The following is a 26273-nucleotide window of genomic DNA, read 5'->3' as shown; positions in this document are numbered from 1 at the left end:
CTCCGGGCAACCGGCTGCGAGCGCGATCCGTCCTTCGTCGAAGTGTCGCGTCCTCAGATCCTCCTCCCTATCATCCCCAGGAAGCCAGGACAGTCACTCCGATCCGCACGCTGCACAGAGAAACCCCAGCAAGCCCCGCTGTGGTCGAGGGCACTTGGTATTTAGTTCGCGATTGCGGGGCGGCGTGCCGAGGCGGACGGAGGGTTAGGACTGTTGCCCCCTGAACGGTGGGAAGTGGCCGTGTTGAGTTCGCCACCGCAAGAGGAGGATGCTCAGGACCCTGCGGGAGCTTCTCCGGATCAGAACTTTTTAGGCTGCTCGCTTCTACTCCCGCAGTCCCCCGGCCGCGTACCCGCAGGTGGGGGCTGAGGGGGGCGCCGCGGCGCAGATCCCCTCCCGTCCCCACCCCCAGCTCGGCCGCCCGCCGCTTTGTTCCGGGCGCGCGGAGGGAAGGCGAGGCTGCGGCGGATCATGCCCATGGTGTAGCCGCCAAGCGGAGGCATGGCTGCCGGAAGGTTACTGCTCTATACCGGGCTTTCGCTAGCGCTCTGCGCCCTCGGCATGCTGGCTGTGGCCATCTGCTCCGACCACTGGTACGAGACGGACGCCAGGAAGCACAGGGACAGGTGCAAGGCCTTCAACACCCGCCGGGTCGACCCCGGTTTCATTTACAACAACAACAACAACTTGCCTCTGCGCGCGAGCCGTTCGCGCCTGGACCGCTGGGAGGGCAAACTCCTCCGGGCCCGGAATCGCCGGCAGCTGTTCGCCATGAGCCCCGCGGATGAGTGCAGCCGGCAATACAACTCCACCAACATGGGCCTCTGGCGGAAGTGCCACCGGCAGGGCTTCGACCCGGAGATCGCCGCCCTCATACGGAAAGGTAAGCTCGAGGCGCGAGGCGTGGCGCTGCAGAGAGCCAGGCGCCTCTAGGTAGGCCCTGCAGCCCCTTGCCTCTCCTGGTGGCCACAGGCTATGGCATCTCCTGGTTTCTGAGTGGTCCAGTTAGCCAGGCCTGGCTGAGCCTTGGCGTGGGCACAACTTGCCTCTCCGTATCTGTAATAGATTGTGGTAAAGGCTTCACTCTTTTGGCTCACCTGCTGTCTTGTTCCTATGGGTCCAGATTCGCATGCACTCTCCTGGGCCACCAGGTTTTGCTTTTTGAAGCCGGGATAATGCTTCATCAGTCTCTGGGAAGGAAGGGGATCTCCAATGTTGTGTTTCTAGAGGAAACCCTTTAAGGGTGATGTGTCAGGGATAACTGGCTCCGAATTTTTAATCTCTGTTTTTAGATGTTGAACTGATTTGATCAAGGAAACTGGGGGTGGGGGATGTCTCTTGCAGGAGACACTGTGCATGCCAGAAACAGTTAGTAAGGCACTGTAGAAGTCATGGTGTAGCGACTGGTCATATAAACACCTTACATTACAGCCCCTGCCTTTTAGGAGCCCAAAGCAGGTATCCAGTAGCATTCCAATACAGTCTTTTCTTCTTCTGGAGCAGTGGTTGTCAGAGTGACGGTGGGCAGTGAATACCCAGCAGTCTAAAAAGCACAAAAAAAGTAATACAAAAGTGGTATGTCAGAAGGGAGAAAAAAAATACCATTTTCAGATCTATATAAAACACTCAAGGCATATAAAACAGAAAACCAGCAAATAGTTGCTAATAACACTTGATATTTGAATGTGATCACATGCATTGAAAAGTCTGCTTCTGTGATGTAATTTTTCAGTCCTGTATGATTTATATGCTAGAAACCAACTGGTCTGTCTCATCAGCCTACTGAAATACTGTTTGATGTGATGTGCTTTAACGCCCTCTGAGGAGGGGCTGCATTCCCTTCTATGATGGCTGCACTCCGGGAAGATGTGTAGGCTTTAGACCTTGCTTCTCTCCTCATGTGTCACACTCCCTTCAACTAGTGAGTAGCTGACAACTGTGCTAATATTTGCAAATGTGCTTTGAAGCCGAGACGTAAAGCGACTCTCAACGTCTCGTTTCGCCGTGAAGTTTACGGATGCTTTCAAATGATTTTCTGAGAGAACCGATGTACTCTGATTTACAAAAAATGTTGAGGTCGTTCAGAAGAAATTGTTAATTTGAAAACTCAACGCACGCACGACAGCAGCAATAACCAACTGTGTGAGGCTGGTTAGGGGGTACGGTTCTGGAGACCATTTCACAGTTCCAGGAGAGGAAGAGAGTGGTTCGAAGGAGGAAGAGTGAGTGTCCATCTAGGCGTTTGTCGCATAGCTTGTTGGGAATGCCCAGGGATTCCAGTTTTAGGCATGGGCACGCTGGTGCTCACAGGCATTCCACCTGCTCAGGGATGAGGCTTTTATTAGTGTGGCTCGACCTGGGTGGAACTCTGCAACTTTGTAAGAATGTGTGGGGTTAGGCGGCTTCACTGAGAAGCAGGAAAACAAGAGGAAGCAGGATTGTTTTTCACAAGGGGGACTTTGAAAACGTTTTCAGATTGATGGTGTTATTTTATCCGTTTCCTGCTTTCTCTAAAATGGAAACGATAGGTAGGTAGCTAGCTGAACCGTTGTGGGGAACTGCTAATAACGACGGGTGAGCCGATTTGTTGAAGGACATTCTTAAATTTCCTTCCTTGAACCTTTTAGATCAAGACAGGTTTTTCTATGTCTGGTATTGGTTTACCCCCACTTAGAGAAAGAGGGGAATGGGATTTGTAGCTTCTGGTGTCTCCATTCAGGCCTCCGATCCCATCTTGTCTGCCTGGCAATCTGACTAGAGAGGCTGACTTGGTCTGTGCAGCCGAGGGACTGGTTACCATAGCGACACATTCTTCCGGTGAAGCTGGAAACAGTGTGACAGGGAAAGGGATAGGGAAGAATGGACAACATTTTGACTTCATATCGACTGATTTTTAATTGCAGCAACGGAAAATGGACATGCGCAGCAGGGTACTGAAGACACCGATACCCAGAGTTGGCAGGGCATTGTATTTCACTTGAACTAATGGGAATGCTGTTCCCCATCACCTCAAATACAGCAATCACTGTCAGCTGCGCGCACTGGCTCTCCATGGCTGCTTCTGTCCCTTTGGCATTCTCGTTAGGCATATGGAGATGGATGGCATGCTGGGTTTACAAATCCCGAGAGACCTAAGGTCACCACCTTCATTTTTTAACCTCATAACACCATCTTCGGAAATCAGACCTTCCCTTTCCCAGCAGCAGCCGACACATGTCGGAGACAAGCACATTTTATATCAACAGAATTTAGAGGCAATAACACATAGAAAGCAACTTCTTCGATCAACCAGCATTTGTCCCAGATGGGTGGATTTTATATGGAAGCTAAAAAATGGATACTTCTCTACTTAGGAAATTTAGGAAATCTTAAAGGAAAGACATTTATTTCATATCATTCATTAGGAGCCCCAGAGAGAACTTAGACCTTTATTTATTATTTCTTTGAACATCTTCTATTACAAATGTGGGATATATATTTTGGGCAAAGGAAAAGGAGATCTGAGAAAAGGTTATTTAAAGTCTATTTAAATTTTTATAGGAAAAAAATATGAGTCGTGTCTCAATGATCCTTTTGCTCTAGAGCAGTGGTTCTCAACCTGTGGGTCAAAGCTCCTCTTGGGGGTCACACAGCAGCTATCCTGCATATCAGATATTTACATTATAATTTATAACACTAGCAAAGTCACAGTTATGAACTAGCAACAAAATAATTTTATGGCTGGGGGTCTCCACAGCATGAGGAACTGTGGTAAAGGATCCCAGCATTAGGAAGGTTAAGAAGCACTGCCCTAAGGGTTCTGTCACTTCTTAACTCAGTCCTCGCATTGAAAGTGTTGCTTGTGCTTTTGAAAGAAAGCACAACCACCAAGTGAATGAAAAAGCAGAAGCCAACCTCCATCAGACACGGAGATGAAGTATCTTGGATTCATGTTTCTCTCTGGCATCCATTCTTTCCCGTGTCTCATGCTGTGCTGTGCACACCCGTGTGTATTTCTGGCAATGACACTTGTTTCATTATTGAGCTGAAAGTTCCAGGAAGGCAAGCAAGACACACATTTGTAACGCATATCCAGAGGCCTATGTTCTTGGGAAAGACCTCATAAAAATCAGGATTATTAATGTGTCTATTCAGAGCCAATTATAATTATGGGAGTGCTTGTGTGGAAATCAGAATAGCGGATTAGTTGGGAAATCATAATTAAAAAAAAAAACAAACTACTGTGATTATGAGTCCAGGTTAATATTGTAACAGATGCTAAATGTGACACCAAAAAAGGAATATTTTTTTGTGTGCAAAACCTTTGCCAAGTATTAAGGGAGACACCCAATTCCTTTTGGGTAACATATGCCACTGAACAGACACACATCATTCAAAGTCACTGTTTTCCAGGGTAGATAAGATTTTAATTATTCTTTTCTCGGAGGTCAGATTGAGTTTGGGGGTATGTGTGGCAAGGATTGATTACTCCAAATTCCCATATGGTTTTGTCAATAAGGATTCTTAGCTTACGTCCTCTTGCTTCTAAACCTCATCCTGGTCTTTCAGAAAACTCAGCACAGGGTGCTGGGGCAGAGCAATGGCAGACCAATTTCTGAAGCTCCAGGCATAACCAGGTGGTTCTAGGTAAGGTTTATTTCAAGGAAAATTTTATTGCTTCAGTTTGTACTGAAGGGCTGCATTTATGGGGTTTGAAAGGAGCAGATATTTAGCTGATATTTATTTTTTATTTTTAAAAATTTTTTAAAATATTTTGAGATGAGGTCTCACAGTGTGGCCTTGGCTGGAACTCACTATTTTAGACCAGGCTAGTTTCAAACTTGTAGACATCTCTGCCTGCCTTTGCCTCTCAAGTACTAGGAGCAAAGGTGTACGCCACCATGCCCCGCCTTTAACTGATCCAAGTACTTTTATTGTATTGAAATTTGCTTTATAATAGACTTGAGTCCCAGGAGTTTTCATAGCCATGAAGTGGTTGTACTTTGAAAATTATTTTAATGGAACATTGTGCATATTTAAAATTTAATGTTGTAATCAGAAAATGCTTAGCATAAACACTCTTACTCTGTGATGACTTGGTTCACAGTACTGGAATGAGTGATGACTAAGACCTGGTCTTCAAAGTTCATATATGGTTAGTGCCTCAGAGACTACGTCACAACTACTGACTGACAGAGCAGCCATAGGAATAGATCTAGAAGAACACAGTGGAGGTGACTGTAGCTCCTTCCCATGGAGGGTGAGATGGGCGTGGGAGTGGGGGGTAGAACTGAATTCCCATGAAATGAAACAAGATTCCGATGGAGTGTGGGTAAGGACGGATGTTCCAGACAAAGGGCTGGAGTTGGCAGAGCTGTGGAGGTGTGGGACAGCAGTTGGCCCTGTGATTTCTGAGGCGAGGGGAGGAACAGGGCAGGAGCGGGAGTGCAAGCAAGGATCAAATCCAGGAGTTTGTTTATCAAAATCCCCAGAGCTGCACCACCATATGTGCCTGGTTAAGTATAAAAGAACCACAGGTAGGTGAAATTAAAACTCTTCATTTCCTTGGCTGCGTGGAATTACAGATACTCAATGGCCACACGTGGTGGTGGTTTTAGGCTGTGCAGATGATGGTGAAGGTTCCCGCCATCAGAAAGTTCTGCTGGGCCGCTCTGCATAGAGCTCAGAGCTTCTGAAAAAGAACAAGCTGTAGTCCAGACGAGGATGATTACACGGTCTTTTGGGTGTAAATGTCAGAGTTTTGCTTTACAGTTTAGGGAACTTTCTGCTTCTTGAAAATGTTGGGTTTTAGTTCAGGGTCATAATCTGCTATTTTGTTAATTTCCTAGCATCAGTTCACAAAATTTGTATATGCTTCACTTCTTCCCCAGTTTACACACACACACACACACACACACACACACACACACACACACACACTCAATCCATGAAGCAGGCATAGTGGCTCCTTCCTGTAGGCCCAACCCTTGAGAGGCTAAAGCAGAAGAATTGCAGTGAGTTTAAGGCTAACCTGGGCTACATAGTGCGTTTGAAGCCAGTATGGGCTACAGAGTGAGGCTGTATCTACAAATGTTTTTTTCAAAGTTTCTACTCAATAATAATGGCCAAACTTGACACCAGGTACGTGTCTCAAAGCTCCATATATACTATACTTATTAATTTATGGTTTATAACAACTCTATGTGGTTGATATTCTTGCTATTTTTTTTTTGAGAATTCCATGTAAGAGTACTATATTTACATAGTTTCCATTGCTCGCTCTCCCTGCTCTAACTACTCCCATGTCACCCCACTCCTTCTTGGATTAATAACCTCTTGCTTAATTATTGTTGCGCGCACACACACACACACACACACCCACCCTACTGAGTCCACTGGTAGTGTTCATATATACGTGCATTTAGGACTAACCACTTGGGATGGATAACATACCAGGGGGCGTTTCTCTGGAGAAAATCCATTCTCCCTTTCACAGTGGCCATTGGCTGCCTGTAGCTCTTGATCTAGGGGTGCCGCTCTCTAGAATTCCCCCATTCATAGGGCATATTGACTGCTGAGGTTATCATGTGGGTCTTGTTTATGCAACCAAATTGTTGAGAGCTCATGGGTGTAGAAATTACTAATATTAATTCTCATTTTATAGTAGAGGGGACCAAGGCTCACAAAGTTATATAATTTGCTAACTTTCTTGGGTAGTGAATAAAGGATTTAAATTCTGGCTCTAGATTTGAGAACTGATTTACCTGCATTGTCTCTATCGACTCTGGGCAGGTGGAGAAAAGACAGCACATTGATTTCCTGAATCTAAAAGGAAGAAAGGAAGGAAGAAAGGAAGAGAGGAAGGAAGAAAGGAAAGAAGAAAGGCAGACTTCTAGTGTTTCCGTTCTACATTAAAGAAATTAAGACATCACAGACATCTTTTGATAGAATCCTTTACATATTTTGTAGTGTTTTGGGTCTTCATTTTGCACAGTGTCACAAATACTAAAATTTTATGGGCACAAAAACCATGATCAATAAGCAATCTTTTGTGGAGCCCATGGCCTGGACATCCGGTACGATGCTGGACAAGTGGCTAGAAAGAGAAAAAACATGTATCAATACATAATGATAAGCAAATCAATGTCCAATTTAGCAAAAAGTAATATGTGTCCTAAAGATGAGGTCTGCCCCTAGGAAGCACAAAGGTAACAATGAGTTAGCGTAAGGGGAAATAGTTCTATTGGTTTTGGCCTTATGATCTGAGCAGACTTTGAATGCTCTGGGGAAGAGGGGAGGCAAACCTTGGAGAAGGTCCCATACTCCTGCAGGGTAGGCACTATTTAATGTCTGAGATACACCTAGGCCTCTGTTCACCAGTTGATTAAAAAATTTAAACCTAAGATAGTCCTGTTTATAGTCAAACCCACAGAGACACTCATGGTCTCTTGTGTTTGTGTACACAGGTCATAGGTTGACCACAGATGTCTTTCCGGAGGAGCCATCCACCTTTTCTTTTTAACATTCATTTACTTGTGTGGAGTCAAGCGCATGGGTCACACCATGTGTGTGGAGGTCAGAGTTTCAACTCTGAAATCAGTTCTCTCATCTCATCTGGATGTGGGTTTCAGGAACTGAACTCAGGTCAACAGGCTTTCGTAGAAAGTGCCTTTACTAGCCGAGCCATCTTTCTGGTCCTGTTTTTGAGACTGGGTCCTTCTCTGGGATGTGGAGTTCACTGATTAGGCCAGGCTAGGCTCTCTGGCCAGCAAGCCTCAGGGACCTTCCTGCTTCTGCTTCCCCAATGCTGGAATTACAAGCACATGCTACTATGCTTGGCTTTCTATGTGAGTGCTAGATATAGAAGTCAGGCTTTCTGTGAGTGCATCGTGTGTGTGTGTGTGTGTGTGTGTGTGTGTGTGTGTGTGTGTGTGTGTGTGTGCATGTAAAGCACTTCAACAATAGGGAGACCTTCCTAGCCCTCATATGGTTGTATATGTGGCATAAATCACTGTGCCTATCTACTCTATGTATGTCCACATGCAATAAGTAAATATCCTCTTAGTGATTCTCTTCTGCCTTGGTAGTTCCCAAACATAGGTAACCTGGGAGAGGTGAAGATTAGGCAGGGTATTTGGTTATGATATTTGGGGGCTCATATGTAGGGCAAAAAGTATATCTGAACCCCCTACTGTGTTCAGAAACATTTGCTAGATGTCTGGGATGTGTGTAGAAAAAGAGGTGGTTCGGAATGGGACAAAGGTGCCATGATCCTTGTCTGAAGGGAGCTCAGGCTCAGTTCCCAAGGTGATTGCCACGTGTGAGTGGGTCAGGCTTTCCCCTTAGAGCTCACATTAGCATCAATTGGATCAGCAGTCAATTGGTCAGGGAATACTGGGGTGTATTCTTTTTATTGACTCAACAGAGTCAAGAGCCTTATTTCTGTCCTAGAAGGTCAGTTTACTTATTCTTTTACTGGTGGATCGGTAAAGATCAATGAGAAGATCAAGTCTGTATGCTTCGCTTAAATTGTCAGTTGAAAATATTTCCCCCTTTTCTGCTACCAGTGGGCAATCCCAGGCTTGCAGGCAAAATGTTGTACACAGTCTGGGTTGGTGTGATCAGTCTCCCTGCCTCCTTGCTTCCCTCCCTCCCTCCTCTCCTCCCTCCCTCTCTTTCTATCATTCATATCTAGGTGTTAGATATTAGAGTCACAAATAGTATAGATACAATCATTTCTGAGATTAATTGCTCCAAATAATATGCGTAGTGAGGAAGAAGAACATGGCTTGACAGATACTTTGCAGATGAAATGAAGTAAAAAATTATTGTGCATCCTTTACTGCTGTTTTTAGTAGTGCAAAGATTCTCTCTCCCCTGCCTTACTTTCTCCTTGAGTACATATGTGTGTTAATGTATATGCAGGTATGTATATGTGTGTGTAAGTCAGTGGTCAACTTCAGGTCTCATCAGCAGCTGTGCACTTTGTTATTTGAGGCAGGGTCCCTCACTGAGACATGGGACTCTCAGATAGGCTAGGCTGGCCGACCAGTGAGAGCCAAAGATGCCCTTGTCTTGGCCTCCCCAGTGCTAGGATTATAAACACACTACTCTGCTGAGCTTTAGTAGGGGCTGAGGATTGAACTCATGAACTCATGCTTGTACACCAAGCACTTTAACAGCTGAGCCATCCATCTCCTCAACCCTGAGAGTGCTTGCATTGTTAGGAAAGCATTTTCCCATCAGGTGTAAAAGAATAATTTTGGGTTCTAGAAACTCCAGAGTCTTCTACATTAGCATAATAAAAATCCGAATTTAAATAGATAATAGATGCATGACTGACAGGAGGAATAAAGAGAGGGATAGGAAAATGGGGGTGGGGAAGGGAAAGCAAGGAAACAAAGCTTGGAGAGGCAGAGGAAGTGTCTGTGAAGGGATTGGTTGAAGTGCTAACTTGTAGTAGGAAGAGGCAGGACAGCCACCTCTATCTTCTTCCATATTAAAAACGAGCCTCTTTTTCTTTTGTTTAAATACCTTTTCGTAGACTGGAGCTAACATATAGCCCCTCTTCCAAATAGAGATAGGTGCTAATCATGTCCACACCACTGAACGATACACTTAAAAATGATTAAGATGGCAAATTTTATGCCATGTATATATTTTCTTCTGTTAGTTAACTTGCTTGTGATAACCAGTTTAAAAGAGGAAGACTTGTCTTGACTTATGGTTTCGAGCTTATGATGCATAGTTCATTGGCTCTGTTGTTGTCAGTCTATAGTGAGGAAGTATATCAAGGCAGAGTGTGGAAGAAGATAGTGCTCTCTTTATGGAAGTCCAGAAGCAAAGACGTGAGAAAGGGGAGGGGGACAGAGGGGGAAAGAGAGGAGGAGGGAGGGAGGGAGGAGAGGAGAGAGAGAGAGAGAGAGAGAGAGAGAGAGAGAGAGAGAGAGAGAGAGAGTGTGTGTGTGTGAAGGTCCTAATATCTCCTTTGAGGATGTGCTCTCAGTGACCAAGACTTTCTTCCAGTAGCTCCCAAGTCCCAAAGGCTCTACTATTTCTCTGTAGTGTCCTTGGCTGGGGATCAAGCTTCAACACATGGTCCTTTTGGGGGAACATTCAAGAAACAAGTGATAGCATCTCTCAACTGAAGTAAATAGAGAAAGAAATGTAAACAGTTAGTGAAGGAACTGTTTGATTCACTCTAGTATAGAGAGTACTTCATAGTTAAGGCTCTTTATCCACCCAGCATATTTTTAAGCACCTACTATGTGCCAGGCAGCAGGCCAAGTATGCTTAGCATATATGATAGATGGTAATTAAATGGTCAAAATTTATATCCTTATCAAGTTTATGTTTAACCATTTTTGAGCATTTAAATATTTTCTTTTTCTAAGTTAAAAAAAGATTTTTGGTGGGTTATCCCCTCTCCCCCATGCCCTGGGAAATCAATCTCAGGGCCTTCTACATGCAAGGCAAATGTTCTACTATTGAGTTATTCCATCAAGCCTAAACATCAATATATAAAACAAGTGGAAGCAGTGAATAAATTCCTTGGGTCATTTAAAAGTCACTGAATGGGGAAGATTTCACTGTACTTGTTAAAAAGGACTGTTGAGCAGAAACTGCTAGGTACATCATCTGGGGCAGGGGCTCTTGAGTAAAATCCAGCTCTCACCTGTTCCTCTCTTTAAGGAGAGGGAGATGAGAAGAGAGAGAAGTGGTTTCATGAGCTCCATGTTTGACTCTGAGAGAGTTCAGGTGCTGGAGCCCAGGCATCTCAGTGCCATTTCAGAGCAGCCGGGCCAAGCTTAAAGAAACGCAGGTGTGATACCCTAGGACATGTTCACGGAGGTGCCTGGGGATGAGAGGGTGACACTTTTGCTTCACTTAGAAAAAATATTAATTCTGACTGTATAATCCGTGCCCACTTTAGCTATTCCCTTTGTACCTCAGACTCCCTGCCCGTCTAGGAGGCAGCCATAGCTAGTAGTTTTCATAGATCATAGATCATATCAGAGATACTGTGTTCCAACTGTTAAAGACAATGGCACTAATGCGTATAAGCCAGACAGTGGATGGATGATTCAAGGACAACAAAATGTTCATGTTTTGTAACTTTGTGTGCTAAGAGTTGTTGTTTGAAGGACCCTCCCAGGGGTTACAAGGGATCGTCTGAAGGTGAGGTCGAGTCAGGGTATAGGCTGATGCGGCACTCACGCAAGTTTGACAAGTTGGCTTCTCCTATGCGAAACAGACTACAGTCTCTGAATTATTTCAATTGATTTTTTTTCCTGGCGTCAATGTATTTTGCCAAGAAAAGGCAATTTACTTTATATTAGGCCATCCTCTTGCGTTTCTGTCATTTCCTGCTTTTTAGAATGCCCCGCTCGTTCATGCTCAGGGCCTCGCTCTCAGACACTTTATTTGCTTTAGAGCATCTCATTCAGTTTTGCCCTGAGCTCTCTTTCAATTTATAATAGCGATTCTATTTAGGCAATATGAACCCTTTTCCCCAAGGGGTTGGGTATTTCCCAGGCCTGGGTAGAGTAGGATTGTTTTGCCTAAAAGAAGCTCTGGGCTGATGTGCTGGTGTGGATTAAGGTCTCAGTGCTGGAGATCAGGAGATTGTTATAGAGTTGAGGACGTGCACACATGTCTATATACCAGTGGGTACATGCCACCAGCAGGAATACCCATGGTGTTTCTGCTTGTAATATCAAAATAAAAATATTGTACCAAAACCTAACTGTCTGCTAATAGGGAATTGATAATAAATTATAATATATTTATACAATGGAAACTAGCACAGTATGTTTAAAATATATGTCCCCACTTCTGGGCATAGACCCCAGAGACTCTGAATCAGCATATTGCATAAATACCTCCATACACCCATTCACTGCAGTGCTGTCAGGTTATGGAAACTGCCTCAGTGTCTGCCAATAGATAAACCGACAAATGGATATATGCACAATGGAGATTTATCCAGCTGCTAAGAGGAGTGAATTTATATTATTTGTTGGGAAATGGATACAGCTGGAGTTCATCATATGAAATGAACTAGGTCAGATGCAAAAGACAAACTAAACAGGTTTTCTTTCAGTTTTGATTCTTAGAATTATTATTTTTTTTTATTTTTCTCTCATGCAATACATCTTGACCACAGTTTCCCCTCCTTCCTTTCCTCCCAGCCCACCTCTCTTCTCCCTCAACACCACTCCTCTCCATTTCCCTTTAGAAAACAGCAGGTTTCCCAGGGATATGAACCAAAGATGGTGTAACAACATAAATTAAGACCAGGCACAAACCCTCATATCAGGGCTGGGTGAGGCAACCCAGTAGGAGGAAAAGGGTCCCAAGAGCGGGTAAAGGAGTCAGAGTCAGCCCCAACGCTCACTGTTAGCAGTTCCACAAAAAACGCCAAACTACACAACCACAGCATATTAATGCAGAGGACCTGGTACAGACCCATGCAGGCTCCAAGATTGCCATTTCAGTCTCTCTGAGCCCCTATGAGCCCTGCTTAGTTGATTCTGTGAGCTGTGTTCTCCTGGTATCCTAGACCCCCCTGGCTCCTAAAATTCTTCTTTCCCCTTCTCCGTGGAGTTCTCTGTCAACACATATGACATGTAAGCTGAAGAAAGGTCCTAGGAAAGAGGAGGGGGATTAAGGAGAAGGAGCAGCAGGAGGCGAATGTGGTCAAAGTACATAATACACCTGAAAGAAATTGTCTCTATGAAGCCCAGTACCGTGTACAATGAATATCAACCAATAAAAATATTTTAAAAATATCATCCATATTTCTTAATGGGGTAAGCATGGATGTGAGTGGTGGAAAATGGTTTGGAGAGTACGGTGGCATTTATATGAAGCTCAGAAGCCATGAGAGGGGGCTAGGGACACAGCTTAGTGGTAGAGCTCTTGTCTAGCACGCATAAAGCTCTGAGATCAAGCCCTCATAACACAGCAAACCCAATATTAGCTGTTGTTTACAGAAGCACATTGACTTTGTAGGTGTAAAAATATGCATTGGGGTAATTAACACAAAACAAAGTATAGCTTAACCTCTTTGGAAAAACAGAGGGGGGAGGGGGAAGGAGGGGTGCCAGAAACTTCATATGTATCTATGATGTTTTGTTTATTAAAACAACAACAAAAACCCAGAAAAGATCGGAAGCAAGCACGGCCTCACAGAAGATTGTTATCATTAAGTCTACAGATTCTAGCCTTTTAAAAGTCAGATTCTTGGCAAACTTTCCTTCTGGTGCTGCCTGTGAGTGACTATTTATAAAACAAGTCACCGGTGACAGAATGTATTGAGAGAAGAAGAGAATCAGGTAACTGGTAACAGTTTGCATTTAAATAGCCACAAAACGGGGCTGAGAGAGAGAGAAATAATTTAAGTTGTATTCCTTTCAGCTGTGGCTTAAGGAGAATCAGTCTTTTTATGATTAACTGCTGAAATAGGCGTTAATGTACATACAAGTCCCTAGGCTCTGGTTCTAGTTCCAATGGCTAGGTAGAGAAAAAACGTCAAGGATTCTGAGGTCTAGACAGAAGAGAAAAGCAATCCTTTCAGCTCTCTCGACCAACAGTGAACTTTAAGTAGACAGGACACCTGTGTAACTCCACAGTGTAACTGGCTGTTGAGTGTAGAGACTAACCAGGGACTGAGTGCAAGCTTCCCAGGGGCTATTTGAACCCCAAGGGAAACATTTCAGCGCTAACCAGTAAAGAAAAAGGTTAAGAACTGGGTTTTAATGGAGTCAGAAGAGTCCCTTTCTTCTTTAGAAGTTTTGTGTCACTTTTGGAACTGGAGAAAAAAAATATCAGTGAGGCTTTAAATAGTTTTTATTATTGATGAACAAGATGTGTATAATCCTCATTTTTAAAATATGAGGGTAGCTTTAGCCAAGAACCTCCATTTTATGGTGACCTGTTCCTGCCCGTTCTATTTATACTGTCTGTAGCTGGAACAGAAAAATCCCATCAGAATTTTAACAAGGTCTCCGTTTTCACCTGAATGCTATAAAAAGCCAAAGCAGAGCCCTACCTTACCAAGAGATCACGGCAGCCCCTGGGGAGTTGAGGGGTGTGAAGCAGAATAACTCTGGTGCCTGTATTTTGATTACCTTGGGGCTGGAAGGGACGGATGTCTAGAGGCAGCCAGGATTGGCCAGGCTGCCCTGAGCCACTGGGTTCCTAGTGGTCTGCAGAGGGAAAGGCACACTGTGCTTCTGGGTGAATGACCTTCTACTTTGGAGAGGGCTGACCCCTTGTGTATTCGGCCAGCTCTTCTCCCTTACCCCTCTCCGTGCCCGTTAACATTAACAAGGCAGAAGGGCGTTTATAGCTGGCTCATTCTGACTGTTGGAGGTGTTTTCTCTCTTGCCTGACGTTCGTCCCCCCAGTTACATCTGGGACTGCTCTTTGTCTTTAAGAAGCTTACTTTCCTTGACTTCCCAGGTACTATTCTGGCCTCCATCTTTAGTTTTATTATTATTTATTGTTTTTATTTTCAAGCATTCATAAGCTCATAGAGTAATTGTAAGTGAAGTACAAAGAATGTGTGAAACTCGAGGCTGAGCGTGGACAGGACAGGATGTCTCATTGGTCTACAGCGTCTCATTGTTTCCTACACTCAATGGACCAGAGTTTTGCATCCTACATTGCATCACCCAACTGACAGAGCAGTGCTCTTTGAAGGCAGAGAAGAAGTTCAGAGTCCCACACTCCAGCTCTGTTTTCCTTCTCTGTCCTTCTCTGGATTTTCTTTTCCAGCCTGTATGTGTATTCTACAGAATTCCACCTTTTTCTTTCTCCTCTTCCTCTTCTTCTTTTTCCTCCTCCTCCCTGTCATCGTCACCATCATCGTGAAACTCTTCCACGACAACGGCCATTTTCATTCCTCCTCATGACTAGTTGTGCTGGGCATCTATACTTCCCATCCAAGCATCTTACTGGTTGGATCTCTCCACTGGTCTCGTCCTTAGGTCCCAAGGAATGTAGCCCATATTTTGGTCCCTAGACCTTTTCCTTCTTTAGTTTTACATACTAGGAAATGACCTCGACACCTTTCTACTTGGTCTATCCAGAAACTAGAGGGTCATTTCAACGACTCTCTTCTCTCTTGTTCTCTTTGCCTAAGGAATGACTTTACCCAAGTCACCTACTGTTCATTTATCTGATCCCACCCAACATTGCTGCTATCTTTAGGCGCTGATCTCCTAGACGCCTGAAATTCTGGACTCCTCTGGCTTCCCCATTCTGCAAGCCTATCTTTTGTCAGTATTTTCCATTTAGAGTGATCATTCTTAAATACATTTTTTTTTTTTAGTTATCTCCATCCTTAAAACACTTCAGTGGCTTCCCATGGGTGTATAATCAAAATAAGGATCAAAATCCTCGCATTAGGCCTCCCTGGTCTGGGAACAAGCTCACTCCCTCTCCCATCTCAAGATCTTATTCTTTTACATTTCTCCACAATAGCTATTGCTCCAGCCAGGCATTTATTTATGTTTTGGAGGGCGTTTCTTAGGAAGTTCCATGAAAACCTTATTCTTCTTCTTAATTCTGCTTGCAAATTAGGCTGGTCATTGCTTACCAACTCCAGAGGAGCCAACATGTCTTACCTCCTCCTCCTCCTGTTCTTACCTAATGCCCCCTGGTCCCCATGTGCAGGGTAGAATTGGCTTATCTTCCCCTTAGGCTTAGTGCACATCTAGGACACTTCCTTCCAACCAACAGTGCTGCTTGCTTATATTTATTTGCTCCCTTGTATGTTTTTCTATTTTTTGAGACCACCGAGGCATTTTTAAAGATATTTTTGCTTGTTTTATGCGAGGCAAATATGTAATTCAGGGACTATGATAGGTACCTATAGTAATAAATACCTGCAGACTGAACAAAAGACCTAGCCCAGTTAATACAGTAGACCTGGAAATCTCATTTAAAAGAGACTTAACAATTTTACTGGACTAGAGGGATTCTCTATTAACAGGCTCATGCTGTGAATTGTTTTTGTAGTGTATATGATAAACTCCAAATTGTTTCCTTTTAAAAAGGTTGGTAGTTTCTTTTTTAATTAAAATTTAAAAATAGTTTTGTTGTATTTTATTTGTATGGGCGTTTTGCTTGTATGTATACTATGGTGGTTTAAATGAGAATGTCCCCCTGTTGGCTCAGATGTTTGAATTCTTGGTCCCCAGATTGTGGTACTATTTAGGTAAGTTTAGGAGGCGTGGTCTTGCGGGAGGAAGTGTATCAGTCGGGGGTGACATTTTGAGTTTGTTCTCTCTGTCTCCTGCTTGTGGTTAAAATGTATGCTCTCAGTTCCCACCTCTAGCCACCAACCTTGACTTCTGCCTTATTTTCCCAAGGGAAAGACATCTCTCTGGAACCAAGTAAATGCTTCCTTCTATAAGCTGCCTTGGTTATGGTATTTCATCACGGCAATAGAAATGAACTAATACATGCCATCTCTGTGCCATTCATTTGCCTGGTGGCCACAGAAGAGAACACTGGAGTAGAACTGGAGTTCTAGATGGCTGTGAGCTGCCACGTGGGCGCTGTGAATTGAACCCGTTCCTCTGGAAGAGCAGCGAACGCTTTCTAACTGCTGAGTTATTCCTGCCCACGGCAGGTTCTTAACACACCCATTCCATAAGTGGAGATTTAAAGTTTGGGTTATTTCCTGGAGGGAAACCTCTTCGGTTTGATCTTGATCACTTAGTTCATTCTCCTTCCCTCCTCTAGGCTGGTCCTTCCATCCAGAGTATCAATAGATAGAAGTCCACCTCCATTTCTGTTCTTGCTGTGAATCCAAACTTACATGCAGGTCTTTTACTCACGCATCCAACCACTGTCCTAGGATCCAGTTACAGATTCTGAATAGCTCTCGCAGGGTTATCATCAGGCTGTCTCCAAAAAGCCTTGCTCCAAAGCGTCCATTTAAGGCAGCCTTCTTTGATCTCTTGTATTGATACTTTTTCATAGCTGTGATCAAAATACCCGAGGGAACACTACAGATGGAGGACTTATTTATTTTGCTGACACTTTCAGAGATTTCAATCCACTGTCCTTGGCTCATGGTGGTGGGAGCACGGGGCACAAATACCTCGTGTTGGAAATAAAGCAGGCAGAAAGTAAAGGGGCCCAGGGCAACCTTCAAAGGCGCAGCTCTCGTGATCCTCTTCCTCCAACCAGGCCTCACCTTCCAAAGTTTCTAGAATCACCCCAAATCACGCCACTAGCTGGGGACCAAGTGTTCAACACACAAGCATATGAGGCATATTTAATAATCCAACCATAATAACTTTCATGGTGATTTTGGTTTAATAACAACCAGAAAATAGACTGTGCCTACTGTAATTGCTTCTATCTGCGTCTATTTCAGCTTATCTTGTACAACTTTCAAAAGTACTGTGTTAGCCACAGTGCACCTGCAAGCACCTGCTCCTGGTTCTCTCCCGCATCCTGTGAGGATCTTGCTGCTGTCCTCTGTCTCGAGCTCCTGGACTCTTAAGGCACTCTCTGCTTGACTCCTCACCTCCTAATCTAGTCTTTTGTCAGTGCTTTCTATTCAGAGTGATTTCATGCAGCTCTAACCACCTGACTTATTCATCACTTGCTTTAAAAAAAAAAAAAAACAACCCAAAAACCTCAGCAAACCTCTCAGAGGCTCTCCCATCACCTACCAATCAGCAGCAGGCCTACCTGTGGTCCTTGTCAGGTTACAATGTGGCATTCATTCCCTCAAAAGGACTCAGGGAGAAGAAGGTATCCTGGCTAGCTGACACACCCATGGTCATGGAGACCAGTGGGTTCTAGCTCAACAATAGATCTGAAGGCTGTTTTTCCTCAGGCTCTCTCAGAGGAGTGGATTCACTTTGGAAATGGCAGGATGGTCACCCCCACAGTCAAGGTTGTAAAGACTTCTTCAGATCTGCCAATGGCATAGCCCATTGCCATCTAATTTAGATAAGTAGAGTAATTCTTTTGCTGTCAACAGATAAATATAGACACAGCTGCATTGCTTCGCTGCTTAGCCCGTGTCGAATAAATGATTCATAGCAAGGGAACATTTTCTGTGACCACTGTAATTCCTGGATTTATATTAGTTAAGTCTACGCTGGGTCAAGCTGGGGAACATTTTTTAGCACTCTCTGCCCATGTTATATAAAGTGCTATTGGCCAAAATTAAGACTGCACATTCAGTAGTGACCGTCAGACATTTCAACTGAACGTGTGCTTTGAAAGGCTTAGCGGTCAAAGTTAATTGCAAAAGCTGTTTAAGAGGGATGTAATCATGCGTGTCTTGTAAAACGGTAGGTAACCTTTGCCCTGGAAAACTCTTTTGTGTGTGTATTTGAAAGCCTGTAAGAACCCCAAGGTTTATTTTTCGAAGTGAAGAAGGTATTTCCTTCCTTTAGGTCAGCAGAGTTGCTAACATTTTCGAGGAGGCTGTTTATACTCCTGTGCCTCTAGCATGCCTGTATGGACTTTTATTACACATATCTGTGCCGGTATGGTGGCTGCTGGACACGTGTAGATCAATAAACTGCTAAAAGGAGAGATGCTTCAGAGACCATAATGGCTTCTTCACAGAAGACAGCTCATCTCCCAGGTGGTGAAGTGCATTTAGGAATAACAGCCATGATATTCCCGTCTCAATGATAGTCCTTGTTACTTAGAAGGAAGAAGTAAGGCTCTGCAGGTATCCTGACCTGCCATGGAGACGGCAGCAGGTTAGTAGGCATACAGTCTGGGAGAGCTGCTGTCCACCGTGAGAGCAGAAACCAAGGCACGCCCAATTTGCTCTCATAGACATTCCCAGGCCCAGACAGAATCAGATCCCTTGACATCAAACATCGCTTGATTAGAGTCATTTTCTGTTGTTCTCGTAATCAAGAACGTTCTTGTAATCTGAACGCTGATTCTGAAGAGAACTGGGTAAGCTTGCAGTCAGCATCGGTGAGGACTGTGGGAAGGGGAAGGACCCGGCAGTGAAATCTCATGGCTAGAATTGGTGTTTGATGGAGACATACAGAAGGTTGCACTGAGTACCTTGGTTAAGGTTCTGAAGTTGAAGGCTGGGGACAAACAGAACTACCTGTGCTGCGAGTACATGTGTGCAAGTGAGGCCTGAGGTGCGTATGGGATAAAAGTGCAGCGGCTTTCTTCACTGGAGCAGTGGTTTCCCTTCGTAATGCGTGTAGAAATCACGCAGGTTGTGTAGTTTGTTAGTTACTCAGTGATTGTCGAGCACCATAAATGCCAGGGTTTGTATTAGGAGCTTAGGGTACAGTCAAACACTAAGTAGTCAAAACACCGACTCCATGGAGCCTACATTCCAGTGAGAGACATCGGAAAGTAAGAACACAAAAAGGCAAAATGTATGGTACCTGAGAGAGGATTGATTGGTGCTGAGAAAGAATAGGAAATACAAGATAGTGGGTTGAAGTTGTCAATGGCTCCTCTGGTCTCGGGATCATTTAATCTTTCACCCTTTACTAAAGATTTTTTACAAAAATCTTTAGTAAAGGTGTAAAGTTTACAAGTAAAGAGAAGCAAGGCTTTAAATGGAGCGGCCCCTGGGAAAGTGACCTTTCAATAAAGGCCTAAAGGGTGCAAGGAACCAGACTTGGGGAATATCCGAGGAGAAACTTTTGGGAGTAACAAGGGTAGTGTCACCAGTGGTGGATTTGGCTAACATGCTGGAAGAACTCAGAGAGAGCAGAATAGGGCAGGGACATGCAAACGAAGAGGCTTTTACAGTCTCTGGATGCTGGAGAAGAACTATCCTACATAACATCTGAAGGGTACAGAGGAGGAAGATGGGACTCTACTGTAGGACTTGAAGACAGGAGTGACATGACTGCATTTATGGCTCAAAAACATCACAGTACTGGCTCAGTTGATGGGCGCAAGCTTAGAGGCAAGACCAGCCAACAGAGATGGCAGCCAGAGTTGGAACGGTGGAAGAAGACAGGAGTCTAGAAACATTGTGGATGGAAAGTTGTCAGGGTTGGTTGTTGGGTCAGTGAAAGGAGGGTAAGAGGTCAAAGATGATGCTTCTTAAAGGAGCTGATTCTAAGTTTTAAAAAAGTGTGATAGCCGGGCTGGGAAAGTTAGACCAAGAGAAACAGAGTTTCGAAGTTAGAGCGTTGTTGAAGGCATACCTGAGGAAAATGATGATTCCTAGGCAGAGAGGAAACTGATGATACAGAAAAGATGGATGGAGAGGAACAGCCAGAGCTACAGCTGGAGAGGCTGAAGTAGGAAGGAAGGCAGAGAAAAGGGCGGGGCAGCAACACACTCCAACAGGAAGTGATGCTTTAGGCAAGGTAGGGGTAAGGAAGTTGAGGCTACCAGTCATCTTGCCTATGTATGGAATGATTTGAGCAAAGGCCTTTACGTTTTTAATCACTAATTAGAAAGGGGCTCTTAATGGCAGTCCTGAAAGAAGGATTGCAGAGTGAAGCTGGATTACTGCAGTCTCTCAACACATGGCAGTTGGCTTTCTGCTTTAAAAAACAAACAAACAAGCAAACAAACAAACAAACAAACAATCAAAGATTGGCGATCAGTGTGTCCTGGTTGTTCTAAGCACCTGATGGTGGTTCGCACATTCTGAGACATTTTTGCCCGTAGGTGTTAGCTGGGATGGGGCCTGAAGTAGGGCATTCATTCACCAAGTTTAAAAAGATTTCTTTGCTTAAAGAGATAGGACAGGGCCGGGGAGATGGCTCAGTGGATAAAGCATGTAGAAGCAGGGGTGGATGGGGTCATAATACATTGTATACATTTGTGAAATTCTCAAAGAATAAATAAGAACGCTTAAAAAGAGATGTAGGTGTGTACAGCAGGCCTCCTGTAATCCCAGCACTCCTGTGGTGGAGACAGGACTTCTGAGGCAACATGGCTAGCTAGGCTAGTGGAATCCATGGGCTCTGGGTTCAGCAAGAGGCCCTGATCTAGTAAAGAGAGAACCTTCTGGAGAGCAGTGGAGGAAGATACCTAATGTTAGTCTCTGGCTTCTGCATGCACACATGTGCACTTGTACCCTTGTACGTATAACCCCTCTCCCTACACACGTGCAAACCACATACATAGGCATAATGCTAAAAAACAAAACAGAACAAAAAAAACCAAACTGGAAGCAAAGACAAATGAAATAGAGAGCTAAGACAGTTTGTCCTAAACCCTACATCTCTCTTGCTAGCTGCTTCCCCTGTAGGAATCTGTAACCATTGGCTTCTGCAGCTTTTCACTTAATAGCTCCATTCTAATTAGAATTTTAGGGTGCTTTGGCTCTGATGACATTGGCTCCCTCTCTTGTTTTCTTGCGATAAAGCGGCTTTATTTTCAGGCTGAATAGCCACATTCTTGCCTTGTCATCCCTAAACGCTGCACCGTGTGCACATTTGCATTTCAGCGTCCAAGTGAATGACAGGGGCCCACGGTCCTGCAGACATCACCTCCTCTGTCTGTTACACTGTAAATTTCAGAGGGAAACAAAGCCCAAGGATTTCTAGTAATTTCTCAGCGACAAATATATTTCACAATTAGTATAGGAATTAAAGTCACAATGCCTTCTCTCCTTGGAAAAAAGAGAGACTGGCTATATTACAAAAATTATGAGCTTACATTTATAGGTAATCACTTTGCAGGCTCTTTGAAAGGGTATAGATGCATTAGTCTCTTTTATTTCTTCCCTGGGGATTCGAGGGCTTGGGATTGCAGGAGAAACTCCAAGTGCTAAAGGCAGCAATAGGTGCAGGTAGGATATAGGGTTTTCCCTCTGCCTCCACACCCAGAAATGGAGGGAGTGTCCCAAGTTAGAAGCCACTTGGGAACATGGTCCACTAAATCTGTGATTTCACCTAACTTTGACTCTCCCCTCTTATCCCTTTGGTTTAAGTCTGAGACTTCTTGCTTCTATCCACGAGCAAGTAGGTCTTGCCTGAATACCATAAAATGACTTTTAGGGTGCATGGCATGACCAATTTTACCCTTTCAAGGTATTGGGAGCGTTCTAGCAAATGGCTTTCCCTGTTAGGTTACTGTGGGTTCCCTGTCAGCTGTCTCAGTTCAAACTTTCGTGTGTGTGTGTGTGTGTGTGTGTGTGTGTGTGTGTGTGTGTGTGTGTGTGTGTGTGTGTGTACATACATGCATACGGAAACCAGGATTTGATGTCTGGTGCTCTCTCCCACCCCACCTTACTTTGTGAGATAAGAATCTCACTTGGAGCTCATTAATTCAGCTAGACTGGTTGGCCAATGAGCATAAGAGACCCGTCTTTGTCCCCCAGTGCTGGTTACAGTGATGCTGTGCCTGGTTTTTTTTTTTTTTTATGTAGGTGCTGGGGAATCTGAACTCAGGTCCTCATACTTGAGCAACAACTGACTGATTCACCTGCTCACTCCCAATCATGTTCTTTCATCAGTACTTTTTTAAAAAAACACCCAAGCTACGAATTGCTTCAGCAACATGCTTGACACGTGAAGATTTGTGTTTTCCCAAGAGTCTTTTTTTTTTCCTTTGGCTCTTGCAGAATGGAGCCAAATCTTGGATTATTGTCCTTTGGAGTGTTGTTTAACCACCTTATTCTAGAATGGTGCCTCATGGTGCTGGGTTACATTGGGGAATGCCTGTGTTTTCCTGCTTTATACTCATGCCTGTTGCTATACTTTGGATCTTGAATGCCCTCTTAAAGGCCATGTATAAAAACAATCTTGGTCCCGAGTGCAGTACTAAGGGATGTGGTAGATCCTTCAGGAAGAGGGACCTGTTAGGGGAGGGGTATGCTCTCAATGGGGATTGTGGAAAACAGCCCCTTCTTTCTCTTTGGCCATGATCAGAGCAGCTTTTGCTGCCGTACATTTCTGACATTGCCATCCAGCATGCTTGCCAGAGACTCCAAGCACGGAGCCTACCCAATCTTTGAGTAGGATCTAAAGCCATGAGCCCAGATGAATATTTTTTATAAGTTCAGTATATCATGTTTCTTGTTATCCTAATGGAATACTGACACCTTTTATTTTATCCATGGAAGTTTCCAGATGACTGAACAGAGACATAGGGTGATGATGATGGGTCAACACAACCAATCTGTGTCTGCCCATCAACACGGATGGCCTGAGATGTGGTGTCTGGAGTGGAAGGCGTGGAATGATTAGCATCTTGACCAGATGGTTTTCCCTTTTCTCCACATTTGGCATTCCTCTAAACGTGAGGGAGAGCAAGCTTGATGGGTAATAGTCCACTGTATTTTAAATCATATGTCAAATGATTGAACATGGGACGAAGAGTGGGTCTCTGTCTACTCTACTGCTCTCCCTTTATATAGATTCAAAGCCAGATTATTTTATACCAATAATAAACTGCCTGAAGTTCGGGATGGCCATGTGGGAGCTCTCTGTCCCACCAAGTCCCTCTGTGTTCTAGTTTCTTCAATCTTCTATTTGGATGCTGATATTCTGGGTGACTTAAGAAGCCCTGGACTTAGGATGGTAAACTCCTGGAATGATAATATCTGAACACAAGAAACAGTGACCTTTCCTATTTGGGTAGCCATCTAGACTTCAGTAAGAAACATACTTGGCAGTTAGGCCAATAAGAGTTTAGAGTGTGTTTGCTATAGTAGCCAAAATGCCATTATTTACTAATGCACATAACAATTCATGATCCTGGTTCAACATGGCATTGCAGCTACTATTAAGATAATGTAGAAACCCTTTGTCCAACAAACGCTTGTTTTTTTTTTGTTGTTGTTTTTTTTTTTTCTTCCTAGGTCAGCATTGTAACAGGCTGTGTATTCATTGTTATGCATTTGTAACAAAATTTGAAGAAAAAGATAGCTTCAGTCATTGTCCTTCTAAATTTTTACCTATTGTCAAGGATAGTTTAGCCTGATTTTGGTTATTTATTATTTCAGAGCGGACAGTGGTTTGCCAGGATCTCTCCATGGTCCTGAAAATTTTATATTTAAAATAAAAAATCCATTAAATTTGTAATTCTCTCCTTTAAACCTTGCACCCTGGCATTCATTGAAGTCTTTCCTGTAAAGTCTACCTACTGGTGGTTCTTTCTTCCTTCAACAACCATCCTTTCCTCTGGGGTGAGCGTGCCAAAGTTATCTGTTCATACTGTTCTGACTCATGATGTTAGAAACAGTAAAAGTCATGCTTTAAGTTCCTTTACTGTTAACAAACAGTGAGTTTTTCCCAGTCAAAAGGGTCTTTTCTGTTCATCATCCCCCCAACTTGATAATACCTCTGCTAACTGAAACTTGTCACTGAAAAAGTTTCCCAATATAGTGAGGACACTTTCTTCCAGCCCTAATCACTCACAGTAGATTGAATATGGACTTCTTATATGAGATTTATCAGGTTTTAAAGGGCACAATTTACTTAATGTTTTAGCTCTGTAAAAAGATGCCATTGTTATTTTGAGATAGTATGGACACTAAAACAATATGGACTCTTCTAATCCATATCCTAAAAAACAATATGGACTCTTCTAGTCCATATCTTCCCATTTTTTGGGTCTTCTTCAATTTCTTGATTTTTAAAAATTTATGTGTATGGATATTTTGCCTGCACATGCACGCCTGGAGCCTGAAGAGGCCAGAAGAGAGGATATCAGAGTCCCTGGAACTGGAGTTACAGGTAGTTGAGAGCCACCATGTGGATTCTGGGAACTGAACTTGCCCTTTTAGGTAGGTGCTTGGGTTTGAACTCTGGTCCTTATGCTTGTGTGGCAACCATTCTACTGACTGAGCTATCTCTATAGCTCTTAATTCTCTTGTAATGAATTAAAGTCCTTTCTGCTTTCCTTCCTGTTGGAGCCCTTCATTTCAAGGAGTAATCTGAAGAGAACCCTTTATTTTTAGTGGCAAATGACTCATAAAGCTCAAGGTCTGGTTCTCCCTAGGAGGATTTGCTACAGATATGGAGACTAAGATTTAAGGTAAAGAAACACATTCTCAATGTGAAATTTAAGCCACGGCATGGGGTAAATATTTTGTGGTTGCACACTTCTTTCCAGTATTATTATAAACAGCTACCCTCTTCACCTTCTTAAGTGTTTGCCTCCGGTTAAGGGTTTGCATAGTAATTTACTCTGAATTGGATTGTCACCTTGCTGAGTGGACTTATATACAGCTAGCAAGTGATTGTTAAAGAACCATACCCAGGTCCCTCAGAGAAGGACCCTCAGAACAGAGCTTCCTGATCGATGATATCCCTGTCTCTTGGTTGAGCATAGGAGTTGGGTTTATGCTGCTGCAGATCTACAAGGTAGCAGTTTCATATGTAGCAATCCAATGAACACACCATTGTCTTTGATCGCAGGTCTGATGATTACTAAAAAAACTCACTGTGTTTGTCTGAGCCACATCACTGACTCCTAGGTCCAGTCCCCTTGAAGCTTTTGTCTGTGAAGTGGCCATTGTCACTTGGACATCTTAAGAAGATGAGGATTTTACAACACCAACTTTACGTTTTTAAAAACTAATTTCTTTTTTTTTTTTAAAAACTAATTTCTAAATTGGTATGCAAGTCACCTTTCTGTAGTTGTTATAAAAATGCCAGAAACTGTTAACCTATAAAGAGGGGTACTTTATCCAGGTTCACCATTTTGAGGGGTTCAGTCCTTGATTGTTTGACTCTATTGCTTTGGGCCTGGGAGGCAGGACATTATCGTGGAGTGTGTGATAAAGGTACCAGCCCATTTCATGGTGGTAGGATACAGAGAAACAGGAAGGGGACAGGGTTCTAAAACTAAAACTATGGCATCAAGTATGATTGGTTGAGCCAGTGTTCTGTAACAAGGTGTCTTAATGATTTTTCTATTGCTGTGACAAAGCACTGTGACCAAGGCAACTTATAAAAGAAAAGATTTAATTGGGGTTATGGTTTTGGAGTGCTGGAGTCCAAGACGGTAGAGCAAAGACACAATGGTAGGAATGGCTGAGAGCTCACATCTTGATCCCCAAGCAGGAGACAGGGAAGGGCACACTGGTAATGGCACATGTCATTTGAAACCTCAAATCCCACCCCTAGTGGCATACTTCCTCTAATAAGGCCACAACTCCTGATCCTTGTTTTATCCACTGGGAACCAAGTATTCAAACATTGGAGCCTCTGGGAGCCATTCTCTTTCAAACCCCTACACAAGGCATGATTGGGGATTATTGATTCTACCTTTTGTTAGAACGTCTGATTAAGTGGTCATTTTCTCCCTTAAAGCACTAACACTGTACTCTCTGTAAGTGCAAACACTGATGCCAG

At 43.6% G+C, this 26273-nt stretch overlaps 1 protein-coding gene across 1 annotated transcript in view; it reads left to right on the top strand.

The window, feature by feature from the left end:
• The first annotated feature begins 269 nt into the window (after nucleotides 1-269).
• Nucleotides 270-26273, top strand: part of Tmem178b (transmembrane protein 178B) — a 371206-nt gene continuing 345202 nt past the window's right edge. Inside the window, exon 1 of the mRNA XM_032906691.1 lies at nucleotides 270-883. Coding sequence (XP_032762582.1) covers nucleotides 502-883 — 382 coding nt within the window. The 5' untranslated portion in view covers nucleotides 270-501. The remainder of the gene's footprint in view (nucleotides 884-26273) is intronic.

The sequence above is a fragment of the Rattus rattus genome, chromosome 6 (assembly GCF_011064425.1).
Source record: "Rattus rattus isolate New Zealand chromosome 6, Rrattus_CSIRO_v1, whole genome shotgun sequence".
NCBI lineage: Eukaryota > Metazoa > Chordata > Mammalia > Rodentia > Muridae > Rattus > Rattus rattus.
The sequence above is the reverse complement of the archived record's forward strand: the minus strand, read 5'-3'. Positions and strand labels throughout refer to the sequence as shown.